This window comes from Indicator indicator, chromosome 27 (genome assembly GCF_027791375.1).
Source record: "Indicator indicator isolate 239-I01 chromosome 27, UM_Iind_1.1, whole genome shotgun sequence".
Taxonomy (NCBI): Eukaryota; Metazoa; Chordata; class Aves; order Piciformes; family Indicatoridae; genus Indicator; species Indicator indicator.
The window spans coordinates 4,570,229-4,593,514 of record NC_072036.1 but is presented as its reverse complement, the minus strand read 5'-3'; the positions used below and the strand labels follow the sequence as shown (position 1 = coordinate 4,593,514).

Genomic DNA, 23,286 nt, shown 5'->3' with positions numbered 1-23,286 from the left:
GTTTGTAAGAAAAAGGTAAAAAACTCTCCTTAACCATTTCTAATTACAATTCCAAACTGTTGTGTAGTACTGGGCACTGGTGAGACCTCACCTCGGGCACTGTCTGCAACTCTGGGTCCTGTGCTTCAGGTGCTGGAGCAGGTCCAGAGTTGTATGAGAAAGGGCTGAGGGAGCTAGGGGTGTTCAGCATGGAGGAGACTCAGGGGGAACCTTATCACTCTCTACAACTACCTAAAAGGAATTTGTCAGGTGGTGGTCAGCCTCTTCTCCTAGGCAGCTTGTGACAGGACAAGAGGGCATAGTGTGAAGCTGTGCCAGGGAAGCTTTAGATTTAGATATTAGGATGCACTTCCTCACAGAAAGGCTGATTAGGTACTGGGATGGATTGCCCAGGGAGGTGGTGGAGTCACCATCACTGGAGGTCTTTAGGATAAGATTGGATGTGGCACTTGGTGGCATGCTTTAGCTGATTACAGAATCAACCAGGTTGGAAAAGACCTCAGAGGTCATCAAGTCTAACCTATTACCTACTACCTAACACCTCCTGACAACTAAACCATGGCACCAAGTGCCACGTTCAAGCTTTTTTGAACACCTCCAGGGACAGTGATTCCACCACCTCCCTGGGCAGCACATCCCATGGCCAATTACTCTTTCTGTGAAGAACTTTCTCCTCACCTCGAGCCTAAACTTCCCCTGGCACAGCTTGAGACTGTGTCCTCTTGTTCTGGTGCTGGTTGCCAGGGAAAAGAGACCAACCCCCACCTGGCTACAACCTCCCTTCAGGTAGTTGTAGAGAGCAGTAAGGTCTGCCCTGAGCCTCCCATTCTCCAGGCTAAACACCCCCAGCTCCCTCAGCCTCTCCTCATAGGGCTGTGCTCCAGACCTCTCCCCAGCCTCATTGCCATTCTCTGGACACGTTCAAGTGTCTCAATGTCCTTCTTAAACTGAGGAGCCCAGAACTGGACACAGTCCTCAGTGTCATGTTTTTAGGTCATAGGCTGGATTTGATGATCTCGAAGATCTTTTCCAGCCTCAATAATTCTGTGTTTCTGTAGAATTATTGTTACCCCAGCAAAGTCTGATGAATTTTGCTATTTCTGTTTCTGCTTCTGTAAAACCACCTCGTGCTTTTCTGTTGTGTTTGCTTTACATCTAATGCTATTGCATTCTGTTTCAGCTGGCGGGCTTCATCTATGCCTGTTACGTTGTGAAATGTATTACTGAAGAAGAGGACAGCTGTAAGTACTAAAGCTTTATTGCACAGAAAATGATTTTTTTTTTTTTTTAAATCACCTCTTCACTGTGCTGGCTCTTGCTGACTTCAACCTAAATGCCTTCTTACACTGAAGCCAGATCGTTCCTTCTGTCCCTCCCTCTTGATCTAAAATTTGCAAATGCCTGAAAGACGAAGGAATCATGAAGTGTAGCTGTAAAAACTCCTTGCTTCTGAAATGATCACTGGAATTTTATTTTTTTCTTCTCAGCTTAGCTTAAGACATAAAATAAAACAAACAGAACTCCCAACTGGTAAATACAGAATACAATCTGCCTTTTTCTTTTTTTTTTTTAATCCCTTATTCCAGATTGTTATTAACTGTCTTCAAAGAAATTGGTTACCACTGAGGGTCTCTCTCTTCTGTGTGTCACTTTGTAACTGTTTTTGGCAACAGCAACAACAACAACGAAAAAAAGCTTTAGATCATTGCAGGACCTTCACTTATGAGAGGTGAAACTGTGGAGCTCCTCTTTGTTCTTGCTGCTCCCAGGGTACAATTACAAGGAGCGAAATCATTTCATAGAGATGTATGTTTATGTTTCTTCTGCTTTTTTATACCAATAGAAGCCTGCTGAGCAGAATTTGCTCTTATTACATGCTATGGAGCCAAGCCATTTCATTTTTACTGTACTTTAACCTTGATTTTTTAGGTTTTTTTTTTTTAAAGAAGGGCCGCTGCGGCATTTCAGTACATCTTGGGATTCCTACTAAAGCACTTTAGAAACCAGTATCAGAACTGCATGTAACTTTGATAAAATATACATGAATCCTGGAGAGAGCTGTGCAACAGGAAGCTAAAGGGGGTTTATTTGATTGGGAGTGTTACTGAAGCTGGTGGGGGTTCCTTTGTGTTCTCCTGCCTAGAAAATAGCTGCAAACCTATAATCTGTGGGCAATAGAGTGCCACTGCAAAGTGTCAAGGGGAGATTTAGTGCTGAAAGCAGATCACACTTTGGAGGTCTTTCTGACTATGCTCATTTCAGTTGTCTTTATGTTTCTGTGGAGGTGAGGAAAGCATAAGAGCAAAAAGTTTGGGAGAGGCATGTGGAACAGGGGTATGTCACAAATAGGTCCTGTCTTTTTAGGGAAGGACCTAGGCATATGTATTATCTCCTATCCTCCTGTAAAGTGCATTTGCTGTCTACAGACTTGGAGGAGAGCAATTCCTTGCCCTCAGAAACAAAATCCTTTTTAATGCTGTTCTGTTCTCTCTTTTAAGGGCTTAAAGATTTTTTTTTTTTTTTTTAGTCTTCGGTAGTGCTTTAAGGCATGAAATAAGTGAAAAATACAGAAGATATTTGTGACTTGGCTCACCAAAGGAGTGCTGAAGTCAGAGCATGTTTGAGAGACTTCTCCCCTGGTCTGTAAATGGCATTCCTGGCAGCAAATCACCACAGCCAGGATGGTTTTGCTTTCTCCTTACTGTGATGGGAGCTCCCTGTTGTTCAGAAGCCACAGATCATTCTGTTTCTTTGAACCTTTGTTTGCTAACATCTTGCCTGTTTTCAGGCTATTATTGCTTTGTTAGCACACATCAGCCGGTTGCCCTGTTCTAGCCAAAGATCCACATTACTCATCTGTGAGCATCTCCTGTAGCAAATCTTCACCCAGCACCAGCTCAGGTGCTGCAGCTTCACCTCTGCTGGGGTTTGGAAGCATGGTTGGGGGGGGGGGGGGGGTGGGGAAGAGTAAAAGAGAACTTCTATGGCTGTGTTGTCCTCACACAGTAATAATGCTCAGCTCAGATTTGGCTCTTCAAGGTATCATAAAGTTAAAATAGCTTTAAATTCTGCTGAGAGGCTGCATGTAATAAAGATCAACTCAGACATCCCCTGTGACACATGCTGAGTGCTCACTGTGACAGCCAGAGGTTGCACTCCATACAGATACCTCCTGCTCAGGTTTGGGTTTAGATTTTTCGCTTACTTTAGTTACATTTTCTTGCCTTTTCCCTCCCTTTTGGCAAGACATCCATCTGTCTTGCTCCCCCAGGAAGTAACATATCCCTTATGGATGCCATGTTAGTTGGTATTTATGCTCTAGAGGAAGATGCCCAAGACTTAACTTCCTCAGGATGCTTGCAGATGGGGTTGTCTCTCGCAGACTGAATGATTGAAAAGGAGAAAAGCTTTCAGCAAAGAATGGAATGTGTTCCAGAGCAATTGCTACATCGTCCTGCCCATGCAAATCTTTGGTCTGAGATTAGTTCAAACTTCCAGCTGTGTTTCTCTTCCCACTTTTCCCATTCCTCACCCCTGCTTGCTGCTATGGAGCAAGCTCTGTGGCACGGAGGGATGAAGACACCTCTCCTGCCCACTCCTTCCTTTAGGCTTGATCGACTGGGAGCAACATCAGTCCAGGAGAGAAGAAAAAAGAGTCAGAACCACTGAGCCTGGCAGGAATGGGCAGCAAGGCAAGAGACTAGAGGGAAAAATCATGCAGCATTCAAGAGCCAGACATGAGCATGTCCTGGATTTTAACCAGATTAACACAGGGACACTGCTCCAAAGCAGAGAAGGTGCCTCATCTTCTTTTGGCACAGAGCCTCAACTGTAGAAATACAATCAAGTTGCTCTTAAGCTGCTTCAGCTGAATTAGCTTTGCTCTCAGAGTAATTGGAGCAAGCTGAAAGAATTACTATTTCTCCATTCTTTATGCAGATTTTATTAAGAGAATAAATGAGGGAGGGTAGAATTAAGCAAGCATTTCACCAAGATTAACCTGCTCCAACTTCACTAAAGGATTAGGAACAGAACAATACAGTGATCAAATCAGGCCCATAACTAGGGCTGAGTCAGCAAGTATAGAGGTTTTAATTACTCACCCATCAAATAAATCCAGCAGCAGACCCCTTAAATCAAAGCACAAGTCCACACTACCTTTCATGAGAACAATCTGTTTGGGGTTAATTCTGCATCGAGAATTAAAGAGAAAGCTGCTTTCCTTCCTGGTACAGCCCCAAGCAGTGCTCTGACACTGGGTGTACTGGAGCTGACCTGCAGCACCCATCTCTAGGGGTTAGACAAGAGTGGCTTTCCCTGGTTACTTCCCTTGGTGGTGGTTTGTCCCTCCCAAAGGTCCTTTCTGCATTGGAGGAGGTCTGAGGCTTGGAGTGCCTTGCATCTCCATTTAGGAAAGACAAGTTCTGCTCACAGAACAACAGGGAACAGCCTCAAGCTGCACCAGGGGAGGTTTAAGCTGGCCATTAGGGAAAAAATATTCACTGAAGGGGTTATCAGGCATTGGAACAGATCACCCAGGGAGGTGGTAGAGTCACCATTCTTGGATGTCTTTGAAAGCTGTGTAGATGTGGTGCTTGAGGAAATGGCTAAGTGGTGGACTTGGTGAGTAGCATTAATTGTTGGACTCCATGATCTTGAAGGGCTTTTCCAACCTAAATGATTCTATGATGGGTGCCCAGCAGGGCTGCTGCTAACAAAACTCTCCTCTTCACTCTTGCCACTGGTATTCCTAAACCATTGTCATTCTTACCTCATTAGCATTATTAGCTGCAGCAATTAAAAATAAAGCATGAAAATATCAACAACAGCAATGTCATTACTCGGAGGCACTCAAGGGCTGTAAACTTATTGGAGCTCCTCATTTGTTTTCCAAAGTGGTACCAGGCCTGCCTTTTTTTTTTTTTTTTCAGAGGCTGCACATTATTTTTAATAACACTGAAATGCTCCTTTAATGTGCATTTCCTCAGTAGCAGTTTGGCTCCCTGCTATAAGCTGTTACTGCCTCACTAAAAGAAAATGCAGCGTAGTTTTGAAAACGTTATTAAATATACAGATATTTTGTGGGAAAGCCTGGAGTGTAAGCAGTAAAAGCAACATCCCCCCAGGGCTGTTTGTCTGTAAGCAATTAAAAAAAAAAAAAGAAACCTGGGTTACTGAAGTGGGAATTTTGCACTCTCCTTGCAAGCCCTGTGGAGGGAGAAGGGGATGGGCTTGTTATTAGATGGACAGCTTTGGCTGGGAGGAAGCTCAGCCTAGAGAAAACCACCAGTCTGTTCCTAACAGTGAAACCCTGGTCCAGAAGGCTGCCTTGCAGACCCAGACAGGGAGAAGAAACAGCATTTGTCTACCCTAGCATAATGCCAAGGCAGTCAGAGAATAGTTGTGGGCTGCCTGACTGTTGCCTGAGTATTATGAGGTACAATCTCTCCACTGTCTCTTGCCAGCAGGGGTTCATAGATTGTCTTCTTTCCTCTTGGCTTTGTTTCCAGCTAAACTGTGAAGCAAAAGAAATTGTGACTGGGTTAAGTAGGTTTTGCTTGCCAAGCCCAGCTTTTGGGGATCTCTGGGACAAGAATTAAAGGTCTAGCAAACTTTTAGTAGATTTTTTTCTATCAAAGCACAGGTTTTGAGGATGTCTGGCATGGAAGTAAAGCTCTAGTAACCTTTTAGTAGATTTTTTTTTTCTATCAAAGCACAGGTTTTGAGGATGTCTGGCATGGAAGTAAAGCTCAAGTAACATTTTAGTAGCTTTTTTTGTATCAAAGCACAGGTTTTGAGGATGTCTGGCGTGGAAGTAAAGCTCTAGTAACCTTTTAGTAGATTTTTTTGTATCAAAGCACAGGTTTTGAGGGTGTCTGGCGTGGAAGTAAAGCTCTAGTAACCTTTTAGTAGATTTTTTTGTATCAAAGCACAGGTTTTGAGGATGTCTGGCATAGAAGTAAAGCTCTAGTAACATTTTAGTAGATTTTTCTTGCAAAGCCCATCTTTTGGGGATGTCTGACGTGGAAGTAAAGCTCTGGTGATCCTTTAAAATTATTTCACTCCTTCCCATAAAAAATCTTGAAATCAAAAATTCTATTTGAATATTGAAAACACTCCAGAAGACAATATCCCAGGTAGGGGTAATCTACTGGGAAGTGATGAAGCCGGAAATCCACTCTGGGATCCTAGACTTGGCCTAGAAAGTATGCAGATGGCAAAAGATTTTCTTGTAAATGACACTGTGAAATTCAGTAGATGTTTGTCAGAATGTCATGTCTCTCACATATGGGATAGGTAAAAAAGCCTTTTAGTTTTAGCTCTGTTACAGGCTGCCTTCCACCTTTGGGCAGGTTATTTAACCTCTCTGTACTTCTGTTTCCCGTATTTAAAATGGGAAATAATGCCAGGGACAAACTCACAGGCGTGTTGCTTTATAACTTTGAGCTTCTGGGATGAAAGGCACTATTGAAATGCAGAATATGCTCAGGTGTTCACTTTGTATCTGTGCCAAATGCTCTTCACAATCTGCTTAGTGAGATGTTGCAGAAAAATAATACCTCAGCTTCCATCCCTGATAAAGTCTTGAAAACAAAGACAAAGGGCAACTAGCAGCAAACATTCAGCTGTGAGCTCTGCTTCTTTATGTCCCTTCCCATTTTCTGGGGGGATGTGGCTGTAAGGCTTAAGGCTGCTAGGACAGGAGAAAGTTGGGAAGGATGCAGAGTCTAACACTGAGGGAGATGACTGAAGGTAACTGCAACTGTCCTTCTGTGGTCAAGGCTGGACCTGAATGCACCTCTGGAAGATGTCCTGGGCAGCTTGGCAGATCTTTTTCCTCCTAGCTGAAAGGTGACACCACAGCCACAGTGTAAACCTGCAACCCTAGCAGTGCAGCATTAGCTGTTACACTGTGTAGCACAAAACAAGATAGGAGGTACCAGGTCTATCCAGCCCCAATATCTAATATCCAGGAATGAGGAATATCTGTTTTACAACCTGAATTAGAAGCTTTTCCTATTTACTTGTTGCTACATGAACTAAGTAAACCAAAGGGAGGGAAATGGGATACTTTAGGCTGTTGAGATGCTGATGGAAGAGTGGAGGGACAGAAGCTTTTGATAATCCATGGTACTGCTTCATGCTTGTCACCTTAAATGGAACTGCCTTAGAGAGCAGCAGTGCCACCAGGAATGTTTAAGAAATTCGTTTTTGGAATTTCTTCTTCCTAGTATCAAATGATAGAACAAGAGGAAGTGGTCTCAGGTTGGGGTATGTGTGTGTTAGGTTGGATATTAGGAAAAATTTCTTTCCTGAAATAATTGTTGAACATTGGAACAGGGTGCCCAGGGAGGTGGTGAAGATACCATCCCTGGAGGTGTTCAAGAGATGTGTAGACTTGGCACGTTGGGACATGGCTTAGTGGCCATGCTGGTGTTGGGTCAGGCGTTGGATTCGATCTCGGACATCTTTTCCAACCAAAACAATTCTATGATTTTCTGAGGTGCCTGTACAGCATCAGCCTTTTGCACATAGCAAGATCTAGTTCCTGTGTCATTATTTCCAGTCATCTCCTGCCTTGGAGAGGACCTGTCGCAGAGCTGAAGGCTGGTGTTGTGTGTCTCCTTCTCACCACCACGGAGCACAGGCACACAAGACAAGTTTGTTGGTTTGAAAGCACAGGCTGGAGATGTCTGAGCTGCAGAGTATGAGGCTGAAGCACAGGGAGGAAAGCCTGTGGTGGGAAAACATGACAAGTGCAACTGGCTGCATGTGAGATGCAAGATGGACCTGAGCAGTCCAAGGTGTCACAGGGCTTGGCAGATGTTGCACAGCCTGCTCTGTGATCATTTGGCACTGCTCTGCAGAGAGAGGCAAACTTAAAGCTCAGAGGAGGTGCAGTTTGTTTAAATAATAGCAAGTAATTAGTCTGAAGACAAAATCAGTGATGGTATTTTATAATTACAATTAATTTAAAGGTTAATTTCCTTTGGTGCTAAAATCTTATTTAAAACATTTACCAGGAAAGGAAATTAGGATGTTACTATCTAGATGCATAGAATGCTTCTGGGAATCCATGCCTATTATCACTAGAAAATTAGGTTAGACTCAAAGTGGGAATTTCAATTCATTTTAGTGTGTAATAGATGGTGGTCAGGGCCTTGAGTCAGGAGGGTTGCTGAGGGTAGACTGTACCATTTGCATTTTCTTTGTTTGTGGGATTAATTGCAAATGTTTCCAACAAAAGGGATGGGTTTATACATGAACAAGCTTGACATGAAAAGAAAATTGGTTATGGATTGCTGCCTTCATAACTAATGAAGTTGATGTTCAAGGAATCCCTAGGAGACAGGGTTGTGGTATGAGGCAAATATATAAAGAAGATCACACAGGGGGAAATGGTGGTGTTGCTGGCTCCATCTAGGATAATTTCTCCTCTCCCTCACTGTCTTGCCTGCCACTCCCCTTGCATCCATCACCACCTCCTGAGGGGATTGTCAGCCTCAAGTTTGAAAAATGTCTAAATAACACACTGTAAAGCTTGGAGGAAGCAACATTTCCATTCCAGCAGCTCATCACTGTGGGATTCTGCTTGATAAAATCAATGCATTGTAACATCCAGGGAGTGCACCTTCCTTGCATAGTTTTGGTTTTCTAGCTGTTCACTACTCATCTTTTTTTATCTTTTCAAGAAGACGTTTTGCGGAAGTGTTGGGAAGGATCTGCACATGTGACAAGGGAATGAACAGCTAACATCTTCTAGGGAAAAAGATATGTTACATACACAAACATTTTGAAAATATTACTTGTCTTGTCATGAATTAATTGTTTCAGGAAAGGAACAGAAAGAAGTCCAGATCATGAAACAATATCCCACACGGTTGCATCAAAGCAGTAGCAGAAATGAGGTAGTAAATAGTGACAGTTCTGACAACAAAAGCCACAGACAATTTGAAGAGACACTTAAGTTGTTGCCACAGCTGAATAGGATGTGGTCTTCCTGCCATGGAAATGTTTTGACATTTAAAAATAAACAAAACTCTTATTTGAAGTCAGGAAGAATTAGCAAAATCCAAGGCTCCCTACCAGCTGAGAATTGAGTGCATGGAGAATGGTTTCAGGCAGACAGTTGTGTTTTGGTTTGATACTGGACATTTTGATGTCAGTCATTTATTGCTACTCAGTACTGAATGCAGAAGGCAGGTTTTGGAGGCAGGTCCTCCTATGCCATGCCAGGGAGAACATCTCCTCCTTCACCCCAACAAAGTAAGAGAAGCTCAGGCCCCACTGAGCACAGGTAAAGGAGGAACCTCCAGCCAGCTGTGTGGGGCTACCAGCCCCTTTCCTACTCCAGGCCTCCCAGCCTTGGAGGGTGGCTGGCTGCCTCCTTAGGGGTGCAGCCAAAATGGCTAAGTGTAGCACCACATGTGCTGGCCAGCCAGGCTCAGTCCAAACTGAAGGACAGAAACTTCTAGGAGAGGAGTGGTAATGAGTTGCAGAGTGGGTGGATTGGACTCATTAACCATTTCTGTTGGCCCTGGTAAGGACAGCTGTCCACAAGCTGAGTGTCTTCCCTGCTGAGACAGTCAGCATGAGCTCCTCACAGTTTCCTATATTCCTGAGACATTGCTTTCTATTAAATTATTTTTATCAGCATGCCTTCTGTTCAAGTTTTCCTTATTACTTTTCCTTTTAAATATCTAGATAGGTCTTCATTAGCATTGGGCTGTTAACTTTCATAGATCTGAGCCTTAATTCTCCACTTTGTTGCACCTACTAATGACTCTTATTCTAATTTATTAGTGTGGTGGTCACCCTTGGAGGCTACTACCCCAGGCATTTTCTTTTTCCCCCTTTTTTCTTCTTTTTTTTCCTCTCTTTATTGCTTGTCCCTAGCAATGATCTGGCTACGAACAATTTTTTTCTAATGATTCATTTGATAACTTCTACGACAATTCAGTCTACCCCACATTTTCTTTAATTCTTTGAATGATTTTTTTAGTCAAACCCTTTTGCAGCGATAGTTTTTTTGTTGTTGTTCAGTACTCAAGCGTGAACACTTGAAAGCAAATGGCTACTATCCAGCAGTGTCCAGGTCTGTCAGGTTTAGCAAACTAATACATTCTTCCAACTATTCATGTTCTCACAGCTGAGTGGAAGTCTTTTACAGACTCTTTACTGAGCTTTGGGCAGGTTCTGCTGCAAGGTTGAACAAGCCTTGCAAGGGTCAAGTGGCAGCCTGCTGCCTGAAACCCTATTTCCAGGTCTATAAGCTTGACAGGTGGCTTGCTGCATTTATCAGATATAAAAGGCAGTGCTGACCAGTTCAGTCCAGTAATTCTCACTGCAGCTGTGCTCCAGCCATTTTCTCCTGGCCTCTGGCTCTTGGTCTTGCCTGCCCTATCCCTGGTCCCTCTTTCAGCTGCCAAAGCCTCACTCGTGCCTTCCAGCCATTGCTCCTGGCTGCTTCCATCCTGGCTCTGTTCTGCTCAGCCATGACCTTGGTTCCCATCTCTTCAACGTAGTCCTGCTGGTGATGAGCCCTGCTGTGATGCATTGCTCCGGCCTCATGTCCTACTTGTGATGGTTTGAAACTGTCTCTTTAATTTTTCTTCTCAAAGTTCAAGCAGAGAAAGCTAAAGGGTGTAAATAAGTCACTATTGGGTGTAAGAAAGCAAAATAATGATTGTTCTAAACACTTCCATTGGATAGATAGAAATGTTTAAGAACTACTACTGAGGAGGAAGAACCTGCACTGAGGCTCTGCCACTGAGCAGACCCCTGTTCTACCTGGGAGTCTGAGACACAATTTGGCTTCTGTAATTTCTGAACTTTCAGCACTGTTCATCTTGATATTTTCTGCTGAGTACACCCAAGCTGGGCTCACCTCAACTGCAATATCTGCATCCCTGCTTGGTCCTAGTTACAGGGAGTAGAAGGCTGAGATCCCTGTCAGTACCTCTGTAAGGGTAATGACACCAGATGGTGCTTCACAGGTTTCACAAACCTGCTTACCTCCCCAGTTCTGTCTCTCATCTCAGAAAGGCTGAACAAAGAATTAGCCAGACAGTCAGCAGCAACACAGACAGAAAAATATGCTGCAGGCCCTTACCCAACAAGAAACATAAGAGGAGACAAAGCTGGAGGAAAAACCCCTGTGAAGCAAAAAAATTACAGAATAATTTTGATTGTTATAGAAGTAAACAATATGGAAATAGTGGCAGATAGGCATAATCTGAGCTGACAAACCATCACAGTTTGTGTAGGGGTTTTCCTTTCTTCTCCTGTGGCCATGCTAGGGGTCAGAAGTGTCATGAGGTTATGGTTTAAAAACATGAGGTTTTAGTGTCACCTTGCAGATGGGTGAGTGAGGGGCACTGACAGGCCACCACTGGCTGTTTGGCAGAAATACAGTTCACTGCATGAACCAGACTGAGTGCCCAAGTCCTTATGATGTTTCTGAACCCTCCTGTGGTGGCAGGAAGGGCACAGCCATCACGTGTTGGCAGATGCCCTCCTTCCCCCTGCTTTCCCCGTGGTTGGCTCTACCCTGATTTGCAAGTCTAAATCTCTGTGCAGTCAGCACAAAGACCACTAAGGTTTGATTACCCTTGTAAACAAACTTTTATTGAGGTTGTATCCAAGCAAAGCTCCTCCTGTGTGCTCTGCTGTGGAACAGCCACCGGGCCATGCTCACAGCATTGAAAGGCAGCAGCATTAAAGTGTTTGAAAGCCTTCACCAAACAGCGAGGCAGGTAGCAGAACCACAGGAGCAGGGGTGTCTCCATATGTTCTTTTAGATTTTTTTGCCCATATGTCATTTCCAATGTTACTAAAAACAAGCCTAACTTTACTCCACTCCATTGTTGTTGTTTTTTTTTTTCCTTTTTGGCCAGTTTTTAGCTCCCAGCGTTTGTGCACAGCTCTCCCTTATTTCATACTTCTGCACCAGCAGTGCTTCCCATGGTGTTATTAGCTGTGGTTTGTTTGCCATCTCCCCTTTCTCCCAACTATGTGTGCAGTGGAGTGTGCCTCGTGGTGGTGGTGGTGAAGCTTAATCATGGCATTTCCCAGGCCTGAGTCCAGGGGTTCAAGTCCTTGCCCTTTGGATCTAGGGCATATAAATTTAAGATCTCAGATGTTTAGGCATTACATGAATGTCCAAGAAGCATCCATGTGCACACACATACAGAAGCTGTGAGCAAGCATTACTCACTGTGGTAGACAAGACTATAAGGACATTGGCAACCTAATTATTACCAAGACAGAAAGATAAGTTATAGACAAAATAATGAGAGAACTGTTTGTGAGGACATTCTCACAAGGAAAGAAAACGTTTGGAAATTTTACAGCTGAGAAGGTCAAGCTGGCAACATGGGTCAGAATTTAGCTTTTTGAACTTGAAAGAGAGATTGATGTGGAGTCTCTACAAAAGACTTTAAATGTAAAATGATTTAGCTTCTGCTTGATGTAATATAGACAATTAAATCAGTAGCAGGATGCAGAGAGGAGTGACGTAGGCAAAAAGGTGAGTCCTGCAGCCTTTGTCCCTTAGCTCTGTGTTTGTTGAGTTGGAAAAAACAAATAGGAACAATTTTGGTTCTTGATACTGTTATAGCTGTGTCAACAGGTAGAAAAGTCTTCCTCTTCACTATGCAAAAATAATGCTTGGAGATTAAATTGTGCCCAGCCCAAATCCAGTTGACATCTAACTTACATCCTCAAATGGCAGGCAGACTTGAGGGTACAAGTGCCATCCTTCACTGTGTGAAGTAGCAAAGAAGGTTAAGGAGGAGCAGCTGAAAGTTCTGGGTTTAGCCATGCTGAACTGGGATGGATGTGTAATTATCCATAGGTAAATATCACAGCAAGAAGCTGAGATTTCAGTTTATATAGAAGGAGCAGAATGAGCACAAGCCAGGGACTTGTGACACCTTAAAGAGCCAATGGTAGACCTTCCATCTACAGAGAAGACTGTCCAGTTAGCAGGAGGTGAAGAAAAAGAAAAGGCAGAGGTTACTGTGCTTGTGACACTGGTGGTGTGTTGGAAGGAGAACCATCAGGACAGGAGAACTTAAGGAAAAACTTGAACTGAAGGAGAAACTTCTTTACTTTGATGCCAGAGCACTTTCTTTACTTTGATGCCAGGCTGCCAAGAGAGATTGTGGAGTCTTCTCTGCGTTTCAAAACCCTCCTGGACACATTCCTATGCAACCTGATCTAGGAAAACCTGCTCTTGCAGGGGGATTGGACTAGTTGATCCCCAGAGATCTGTTCCAGAAACAAAAAATAAGTTCCTTAATGCCCCTCATTCTGTCCTGATACACAGCAAAGACGGTAGGGACCATGACTGCGAGCAGAGGCTGAAACTTCACATCCCTGTGTGAAAAGATGTCTCTATCTTGAGCCACATGTCCTGTCTGTGTTAGAGTTGTAACCATAGCTGTGCCTGACAAGCCCCCTCACATCAGCAAAGGAAGAAACCACTCATAACAGACACTTTACAGATAGTGTTACTGTTCTCCTATTCAAGTCCAGCTAAGAAAACAAGCATCTCAGCACCCAATCTTTCAAAGAAATGGCATCTGTGTGTGTGTGTGTGTGAGCATAAGATTTTACTGAAGCAAAGCATGACACAAGAGCCACTTCTGATAACAGTGACATGTGAGATTAATGTAAAATAGAAGAGCCAAAAAAGCATTTGGTGGATGAGGGTAAGGATGGAAGCCTCTGTAGCAATCCAGCTAATGAGCCCTGTTCTATTCATCTGATGTTACTCCTGTCAGCAGGGTATCAGTGGTAGGACACTTTGAGTGACCTTTCAGACACAGCCAGGGTAAAATGCTTGCAGAAAGGGCAGTGTTTTGCATGCTTAAAGAAAATACCTCAGAGCCCACAGGGAGCTTTTAGCTGAGTGTGGACACCGCAAGCTTTGCAGTGCTGAGGGACTGCTGCTATTGAGAAACCTGGCTACAAAGAAATGGCTGAGATCCTCTTGTATTGGAGTTCACTTTTTTATTACCTACCTTTACCTACTCTGAAAAGGTCCTTGTTGTGTTTAAGAAGCCAATGCATGTCTGCAAAGCTACAGTAGTACTCTCTGCCCTACCATCATTTGGTTGCACAGGTGGGAAATTCTGCTGTCAGTTGGACCCAGGTATGTCTCTACAACCTTGCCTTATGTGCCACTTGACAGTCTGGCTTACTAACAGTGTTTACTCCATACAACAAGGCAAAGACACAATGCATGCAGAGGTATTCAGCCTGCATCTTTCTCTCATGCCCACACAAACCCATTTTACTCAAGGAAAACTTTTTCTTAACATGTTGGTTCAGCATTCTGAACACAAGCCAAAAATCACCTTAAGACCTTTTGCCCCACAGCTGCAAAAGAGAGTTTCTCTGCTTGCAGCCTTCTGATAATGGTTTACTGTTTGCCTGAAGGGTCCTGGGAAGTACACAAGAAATGTAAAGCTGGTCAAATGCATAGAAGCAACATCCATAAAATGACAGGCTGACATCACTGAGACGCTCACTCCACCACAGCTATCTCCTGACTCATGTTGTCAGAGGTCAAAGCTAAAAATGCAGCACAGGATCAGGCTGCCTAGAGAGGCTGTGCAGTGCCCATCTCTGGAGGCATTCCAAATCTGCCCAGACATGTTCCTGTGGGATTGACTCTGGGACTTGGACTAGAGGATTTTCAGAGGATCCTTGCAGGCTCTGGAATGCTGGGATTCTGTGAAACCTGGGCAAGAGAACACCAAACCATAGCTACATCAAAGACATGTCCACTATCATGCTCTACAGCTACCTGAAAGGAGATTGGAGTGAGGAGGGGGCCAGCCTCTTCCTGGTAGCAAGTGACAGGACTAGAGGAAATGGTTACAAGCTGTTCCAGGAGAGGTTCAGAATGGATATTAGGAAATATTTCTTCCCTGAAAGGGTTCTTAAACATTGGAATGGTCTCTCTAGGACAGCGGTGGACTCACCATCCCTGGAGGTATTTAAGCAGTGTGTGGACCTGGTGCTTAGGGACATGGTTTAGTGGTGACCTTGCAGTGCTGGGTTGAAGGTTGGACTGGATAGTCTTGGAGGCCTCTTCCAGCTAAAGACATTCTGTGATGCTTTTTGCTGCAATCTTTGTGTTTGAATGAGGGAGTTTGCTTCCTTCCATCCCAGCCCTTCACCCAGCAATATTCCTGTAGTGAATTATTCATTCTGTGCCTGTAAAGTTACTCTGCTTCCAGAGATACAATCACCTTGTAATTAAGTTATTCTGATGGTTACAGGTAGTGGTTAAGTAGGAAGCATCAAGTGGCATTTGCCTTGATTTTAGGAAGATTTAACCCTATGAAAGGTTTGCAAGCAAGCCAGGGAAGCACTGTCCAGACACAGTCATGATAGGTTGTGTGCAGAATTGTTTAAAAGTCTATTTGAAATGTAATTATCAACCAGCTGGGATGACATTTCAGATGGGATCCCACTGGATCATTGGCTGGGGAAGTCGCTCTCTTCGTTACTTTTGTTAATAGCAAGGGTGATAGAGGAGACAATATGTGTCAAACTTTCAGATTAAACCAAACTGAAAGGAGTATGAGCACATGTGGAGACAGGATTAGCAGTCAAAATGACCATGAGAAGTGGCTTGAAATCAAGAAGCTGAAATTCAGTCTAGTGCAAAAGAACTCCTGTAGGAAAGAATCACCCCAGTGTCGTCAGATAAAACACAGACTACCTGGATGAACTGCAGTTACTGTCAAAACATAAGAATAAAGGTCTGGTTAGTAACTGTTTGTATGATGCTGTTGGGGAAAAAAAAAAAAGGCTAAAAAAAACCAGCCAACCCCCCCCCCCCCCCCCAAAAAAAAAAAAAAAAAAAAACCAACCCCAACCAAACACAAAAAAATCCCAAAGCTGAAGAAACATCTTCAAGCTTAGAAATTTAGAGGCTTGGAAAATATGTAAGAAAAAGCTGAAAGAACTAAGTGCTCTTAAAACTGGAGAAATTTTTTTTTTTTTTGGGAAAATGCTTACAAGTAGTTTTAAAAGGGAAAAAAAATGCTCATTTGTCTTCATAGTTATAGGGAGAAAAGGCCAAAATGTAGAAAAGTAGTTAATTTGCAGGAAATTACATTTAAATTAGACATTAGGAAGTTAAGTGCAGGGAAAGGCAACACAGAGAGATTATAGAACCTCCTTCATTAGAGATGTCAGGAATTAATCTAGTAAAACATCGTTCTGGGATAAGAGTGTATGGAGTACTGCCATAGAGCACAGAATCACAAAGTCTCACAGTATATCAGAGGTTGGAAGGGACCTCCAGAGATCATCAGGTCCAACCCCCCTGCCAGAGCAGCATCACTTAGGGTACTCTGCACAGGAATGCATCCAGGTGGGTTTGGAAAGTCTCCAGAGAAGGAGACTCCACAACCCCCCTGGGCAGCCTGCTCCAGGGCTCTGTCACCCTCATTGTAAAGAAGTTTCTCCTCATATTGAGCTGAAATCTTCTGTGTTCTAGTTTGTCTCCATTGTTCCTTGGCTTATCACTGTGCACCACCCACAAGAGCCTGGCCCCCTCCCCTTGACACCCACCCCTCAGCTATTGAGAGACATTGATCAGATCCCCTCTCAGCCTTCTCTTCTCCAGACTAAACAGCCCCAGGGCTCTCAGTCTCTCTTCACAGGGGAGATGCTCAAGTCCCCTAAGCATCCTCGTGGCTCTCCCTTGGATTCTCTCCAGCAGGTCTCTGTCTCTCTTGAACTGGGGAGCCCCAAACTGGACACAGTATTGCAGCTGTGGTCTCAGCAGGGCAGGGTAGAGAGGCAGAAGAATTTCCCTAGCCCTGCTGGACACCTTTCTTGATCCATCCCAGGATCCCATTGGCTCTCTTGGCCACAAGAGCACATTGCTGTCCCATGCAGAACTTGCTGTCCACCAGCACTCCAAGGTCTTTCTCTGTGGAGCTGCTTTCCAGCAGGGCAGCTCCTGAGCTGTCCTGGTGCCTGTTGTTATTCCTCCCCAGATGTAGGACCCTGCACTTGTCCTTATTAAACTTCATGAGGTTTGCCTGCACCCAGCTCTCAGCCTGTCCAGGTCATGTTGGATGCTGCACAGCCTGGCAGGGTGTCAGCCAAACCCCCCCAGTTTTGTATCATCATTGAACTTGCTGAGGGTACTCTCAATGCCCCCATCCAAGTTGTTGATAAAGATATTGAACAAAACTGGACCCAGTGCCGATCCCTGGGGGACACCACTTACCACAGGCCTCCAGTTTGACTCTGTGCAATTGATGACAACCCTAAATTATTTCTGAAGGGCTAAAATATTTCTGAAGGGGCAATTCTTGCCAGGGAAGAAGGTGGATGACAGGTTCAAGATGTCTGTGGTTTCAATGGAGATGTACTGTACTGGTCCAGTGTAGTGTTTTTGTGGCTTTTTGCTTGCAGAAAAATTTGGTTCTGTAACATGTGTGGAATGGATGTGGCTGCATTGATAAGTGAGGCATACATTGAGGGGTGCCTCAGGATAAAATAACCTCACAAATGCAAGTGTTAAGGACTCCAATCACTGTGAAAGTTCTCAAAGCTAGCATTTTACATTTATATTTTGTGATTTTTATCTGAATGTAGCTGTGTTTTAGATCCACTAGAAGCTATCCTCTATCAAAGAACCTTTTATCTTTGGCTTGGGGTTGTTTGTTTGTTTGTTTATTTGCTTTTAATGCACATAGAGCCCGGCTGTTGGTAACAGTGCCCACATCTGTGAAAAATGCACTGCCATGCCTGAACCCTTTGGCCTTTTTCTATCAAAGTAAATTCAAATTTATATCTGCTAGGTAAGAGAAAATATTTCAGGGATGAGAGATGCCCACAAATAATTCCCAAAAGCCAAGAGCTGGGTCTCCTGATACAAAGAAAGCACAGGGTGCACTTTTACCTGTGTAAAGAAAATGTTGTAGCAGCAAAACAGGGGGCTCAGGCTCAGGTGAGATTGAATCACCCTGGAAATTGTTTAAAATAAATGTGAGAAGACCATCAGGAACTGGCAATGATGAGAATTAATAAATCTCTCCCACCCTACAACCTTCCTGCAGACCTCCAGTGCCTTGAGAGAAATGCTGGTTTCCTTAGATCTGTGAAGCCTCCTGTCTGAAGCTCAGATAAATTGTTCCAAGCCTCTGTCCCTGCATTTCAACCCAAATGTCAAAGCAGGGAATCAGGGAAACTTCTGTCTCTCAGACAGAGTCGGATCAATGTGCTTTGTCCTCTCCATCACTCAACCGCAGTATGACAGCAAGCCAGACACAGTAGGCACAGTCAGAAGCAATGCATTTGTGCCAGTAAATAAATGGGTTTCAACATTTGTAATATCTGAATAGCATGTTGGGTTTGTCTTCCTCTGATTTCAAAATTCATTGGATTTAAAAAAAAAAAAAAAAAAAAAAGGACTCTGCCATTATTTTTGTTTGTTGTTTTTTTTTTTTTTAAATCCTTTTTCTGCATCTCCACAATTAACTGGTCTCATTTTAACAGATTATTAGAGGGCCTGTCAAAAATAATGTGTGCTGGGTGATTTTTGAGTGATAGTGCCTATTAGTTCTGAAAAGATGTTGCTAATGAAAGCCTTTTCCTCCCCTTTCAGTTGATTTCATAGGTGGATTCGACTCTTACGGCTATCAAGGTCCACAGAAGACATCTCATTTACAGCTACAGCCCATGTATATGTAAGTACTTCACTTCTGAGATATTCTGCAGAGTGGCAGGCTGATATTAAAGGATCATTAAGCTGAAAGGTGACGTGACTTAAAAATTCAGAATGGGCAGAAACCTTTTTTGAGAGACCAAATTCAAGCTGCAGGAAAGCACCAACATTAGTCTGCTGCTGAATTATAATGATTTTTTTAGGGTGTGATATACTGTGTCACAGTTGTTTAAGTAATACCCAGCTCTCAGCTGATTTTTTTTTTCCCCACCTATTTTTCTTCAAGCACGTTCCACTCAGGAGCAATGACAATGTGGTGTAGCAAAAATCAGTCAGATCTGACAAAACTCACTTGCAAAAAAAAAAGTAGGTTTGGTTAAGATTTATCAGGAGTTCAGCAACTTGCTGATTTAATGGATGAATTTTGCATTTGTCTTCCCAGCACATCTGTTCCCTGAGGCACTTCTGTACCTCATTTTCAGTCTCCACATTAAAAAAAAAACTACAGCAAATGCAATGAGCTGTGGCTATCCAAACCAATTTGAAGCCAGTATTTTACCTAACCAGTCAGTGACAGCTCCACCCATGCCTAGCAGTGCAGCCTGATATATCTGGGGATTAAAGGCATAACCAAATCTCAACACAGACACCCAACTGGAGGATATTCACAGTGGAGATATCACTCAACCATAAACCAGGAATAATCATCTCCAGCTACTTCTTATACTGATGCCAACTGCAATTCAGAGCAGTCCTAACTGCCCAGATAAATCTAACCTCACTGCTGCAACCTTTTGAAGTGTTTTTGATGTACCATCACTGGCCTGCGTGGTAAAAGAAGAGCACAGAGCAGCTCACAAATGGGCAAAATGAATTCTTGCCTTTGTTTGTCTTCTGAACACCTGTTTGGAGGACAAGACCTAAATACAGGTGAACAATATCCATCCCAGCACACACTTCCATTCACCCTTGAATGTGATTTCATTTCTTCTAATCATTGGAAGCAAGTCTGCTAACAGATTAGTGCATTTTTGCATGGAGCTGGCATTTGTTCTTCCATATTGGTGCAATGAGGTCTGTGGTAGTGCTTAGGATGGGGCCCTCTGGGAGCTTTGCTAGGAGCTTTTTAATAATCTCAAATTACAGCAGTGCATATCTCTGATGCCATCTTAACTTCAGCTTCCCATCTGTCTGTGCTCAAGCAAAGATTTTTCACCTGCACTTTTGGCACAGTGCTGTGCATTTAGAAACCCTTATTTCCTTCTCAGCATTATGTGTGGCTCACAGGTACTTAGAACAATTCTAATGCTATTACTTTCTTAGTGTTCCATACCTTGGCATCAACATATGGAGCCCTCTAGCCGAGATATTATCCTATTCTCTTTATGCTCTCAGTGTTTCTTCCAGAAGAGCAGATTGTATTTACTGAGCATCTTCAGGCAGACTGGGGAAAAAAAAGAAAGAAAGAAAGAAAGAAAGAAAACCCACACCACATAACCTGTGGAAAACAAGTCATTGTTTTCAAGCCTGAAGAGATCATAGAATGATAGATTGGAAAAGATTGAGTCCAACTGTCGACCCAACACCATCACAGACATTAAAACATATCCCCAAGTGCCATGGCCACACATTTCTTGAACGTCTCCAGGGATGGTGACTCCACCACCTCCTTGGACAGCCTGTTCCAATGCCTGACCACTCTTTTCAGAAAATATCCAACCTAAACCTCACCTGGTGCAACTTGAAGCCATCTCCTCTTGTTCTATCATTTGATACTAGGGAGAACAGACTGACTCCCACCTGGCTTCAACCTCCTTTCAGGGAGTTGTAGAGAGAGATGAGGTTTCCCTGTCAACCACCTCTTCTCCAGACTAAACAACCCCAGTTCTGTTCCCTCACCAGCAAATTTCATCGTATATCTCAGCAATAAACAGAGAGAAACACCCCCACCTCCCATCCCCACCATGCATTTACCAGATGGATTAATATGCAGAACTAGTACAAACCTTAAAGCTGTGCAGAGTTGAGTGGTAGGTCTCACTCATCATCCACATACTGCTTGCTGACATGGATGGTTTTAGTGGGTTGCAATGAGACAATTCCATCAACACAAACTCCTCTTACACTTCAAGCCAGACAGATTTACACTGAAGTGATTTAAATCCATTTTAACTCTTTTATACATGCACAGCTTAATTATTATCCTGAAGGAATGCTGGGTTCAGTAATTGCTAACTGTTAAGCCACACTGTTCTGTAACCAGTTTCCTCCTGTGTGCACTTCATTTTGTTAATTTGGAGGTTGTACTGAACTTACACAAACTCACATGTGCAATTAAATAATTATATTGATTTATTCAGGCTCCTCGTGGTTGCATTTCTATTGTCAAGTGTTTTTTTTTTTTCTGTAATCTGAAGAATTCTTAGTTTTTTTATTTGTGCTAACAGTCAAGTTTATCATTATAAGAACATTCCAATTCTGCTTAAGCACAGAGAGAACATTTGTACACACAGAAATCACACAGAAACATTCAGGTTGGAAAAGACTCTTGGGATGACCAAGTCCAACCATCAACCCTGCTCTACAAGGGTCACCTTTAAACCACATCCCCAGGCACCACATCCAAACCACCTTTAAACACATCCAGGGTTGGCGACTCAACCACCTCCCTGGGCAGCCCATTCCAATGCCTGACCACTCTTTCCATGAAAAAATTTTTCCTACTGTCCAGTCTAAAGTTGTATGGAATTTCATTAGCTATGCAAAACTACCATAAATGAACAGGATTCTCAAGGGAAAATGAAAATAATCTGGATTTATAAACAAAACAGAAGCATTATCTGTAGATAATAAATTGAGGTGACTCTCTCTGGCTACTGTTTCCTCAACTAGTCTAGAATTATTTGATTCAGGCTCACTTTGTTTCTTTCCCCTGTATTTTAGGCTTTGAATTCCACTCACCACTTTCCCAATTCCACATTTAATTCAGATCAGCTTGCTTTGTAAAGAGAAAAAAATGTATTCGGTTCAGAATTATGTTTGAAAGAAAACACTGGTGTTTTGGGGGAGAACTCATCATGACATTTATCTACCTACTATAAATGGCTTTTTTTTTTTTTTTTGTATTGTGATTTAAGTGCCAACAGTGTGCTCTATGCTGTGCAAGCCAAGAAGCCTAGGCAGTCCCTTCCAAACGAATACGCTTTTTAACCAGAACGGGACAGAAGCGGTGCTCCTGTACCTCCTTACAGTGTGACCACAGCTGGTGTGCTCAAAAGCAGCTTCCTGGCATTCTGTGTGGGGAGATGCCAGCACTCATTTCCAGACCACGGGACAAGAACACAATAAGATGGTGGAAATCAATTGTCAAGAGAAAATTTCTGCTCTTGAGAGGTGGCCGAGGAAGGTGACTAAATGCTCCATGGCACTGATTTTACTGCACTTAAAAAAAATAAACCAAACCACAACCAAACCCTCACAGTTATAGTTGTGGAACGAGGCTGCACTGCATGATCACTGCTCTAAGACCAGGAGGAAGGAGGGAGGGCAGGAAGATTTTTCTTTGTTTTTCACAGTAAACTTTTGTTCAAGACAAGAAGAATGCATGCCTGATGCTGATGCCTAATGCACTGAAGAGAAATTGCTCAAAAGCAGCAAGTCAGCTTGCCTTCTCTTCTGTGCAGTCTGAGAATCTTTGTCTGATAGAAATTTATATACTCACACATAAGTAGTACACATAGAAGCACACATACCTCTATGCACACAGACTCCTCTGTATATGTGTAGTTATATGCCCACTGGTGTGTATTCTGCTACTGGCAGGCATTGTTTTTTCACTAGAAAAGGCTTAATGGTAGTTCCTGCCTGATGGGATCCTACCTTCCAACAAATTTTGCGAGATTTTGGAGGCAATAACTCAGAGACAGAGGGATTCGGGAGAGGTTAATGTATTTGGCTTAGTACCTGGTGTCATCTTTTCCTTCTGTTGTGCTCACATGTGCATTATGCTGGTCATGGTCTCCTAGTCTAAAGCTGTAAGTATCTGTCTAGTTACCTGAGGGTACTACTTACTTAACCGTCTAGTTACCCAAGGGTGCTACTTACTTAACAGTTTAGTTACTTGAAGGTACTACTTGCTTAGCCATCTAGTTACTTGCAGGTACTACTTGCTTAGCTGTCTAGTTACTTGAGGGTACTACTTAGCTATCTAGTTACCTGTGGGTACTACTTACTTAGCTGTCTAGTTACTTGAGGGTACTAGTTAACCATCTAGTTACCTGAGGGTACTACTTACTTAACCATCTAGTTACTTGAGGGTGCTACTTACTCCAGCATTCACCTGGAGTGTAAATGAAACATAAGCAGGACAGAAAAAAACCAGCACCTGCACCCTGTGACACTCAGCAAATTCATGCAGTGCGAGCCTGCTGTGTTATTGTCTGCTTGACCATTCACATTTGTGGGGTTCAGGCATGATGGGCAGCATTCATTTCAGTAAGCTCTCAGCTAAGCCAGTTGCCAGCCTAGCTCTAAGGCTGGAGTTGGTAGCACCAAGTGTGCTCAACCAAGGCTGAGGCACT

General features: G+C 43.2%; 1 protein-coding gene across 1 annotated transcript in view; it reads left to right on the top strand.

The window, feature by feature from the left end:
* NKAIN2 (sodium/potassium transporting ATPase interacting 2) overlaps positions 1-18,732 on the top strand; it is a 514,075-nt gene extending 495,343 nt beyond the window's left edge. The window contains exons 5-6 of the mRNA XM_054393087.1: positions 1,181-1,241; positions 18,647-18,732. Coding sequence (XP_054249062.1) covers positions 1,181-1,241; positions 18,647-18,732 — 147 coding nt within the window. The remainder of the gene's footprint in view (positions 1-1,180; positions 1,242-18,646) is intronic.
* Positions 18,733-23,286: the final 4,554 nt, after the last annotated feature.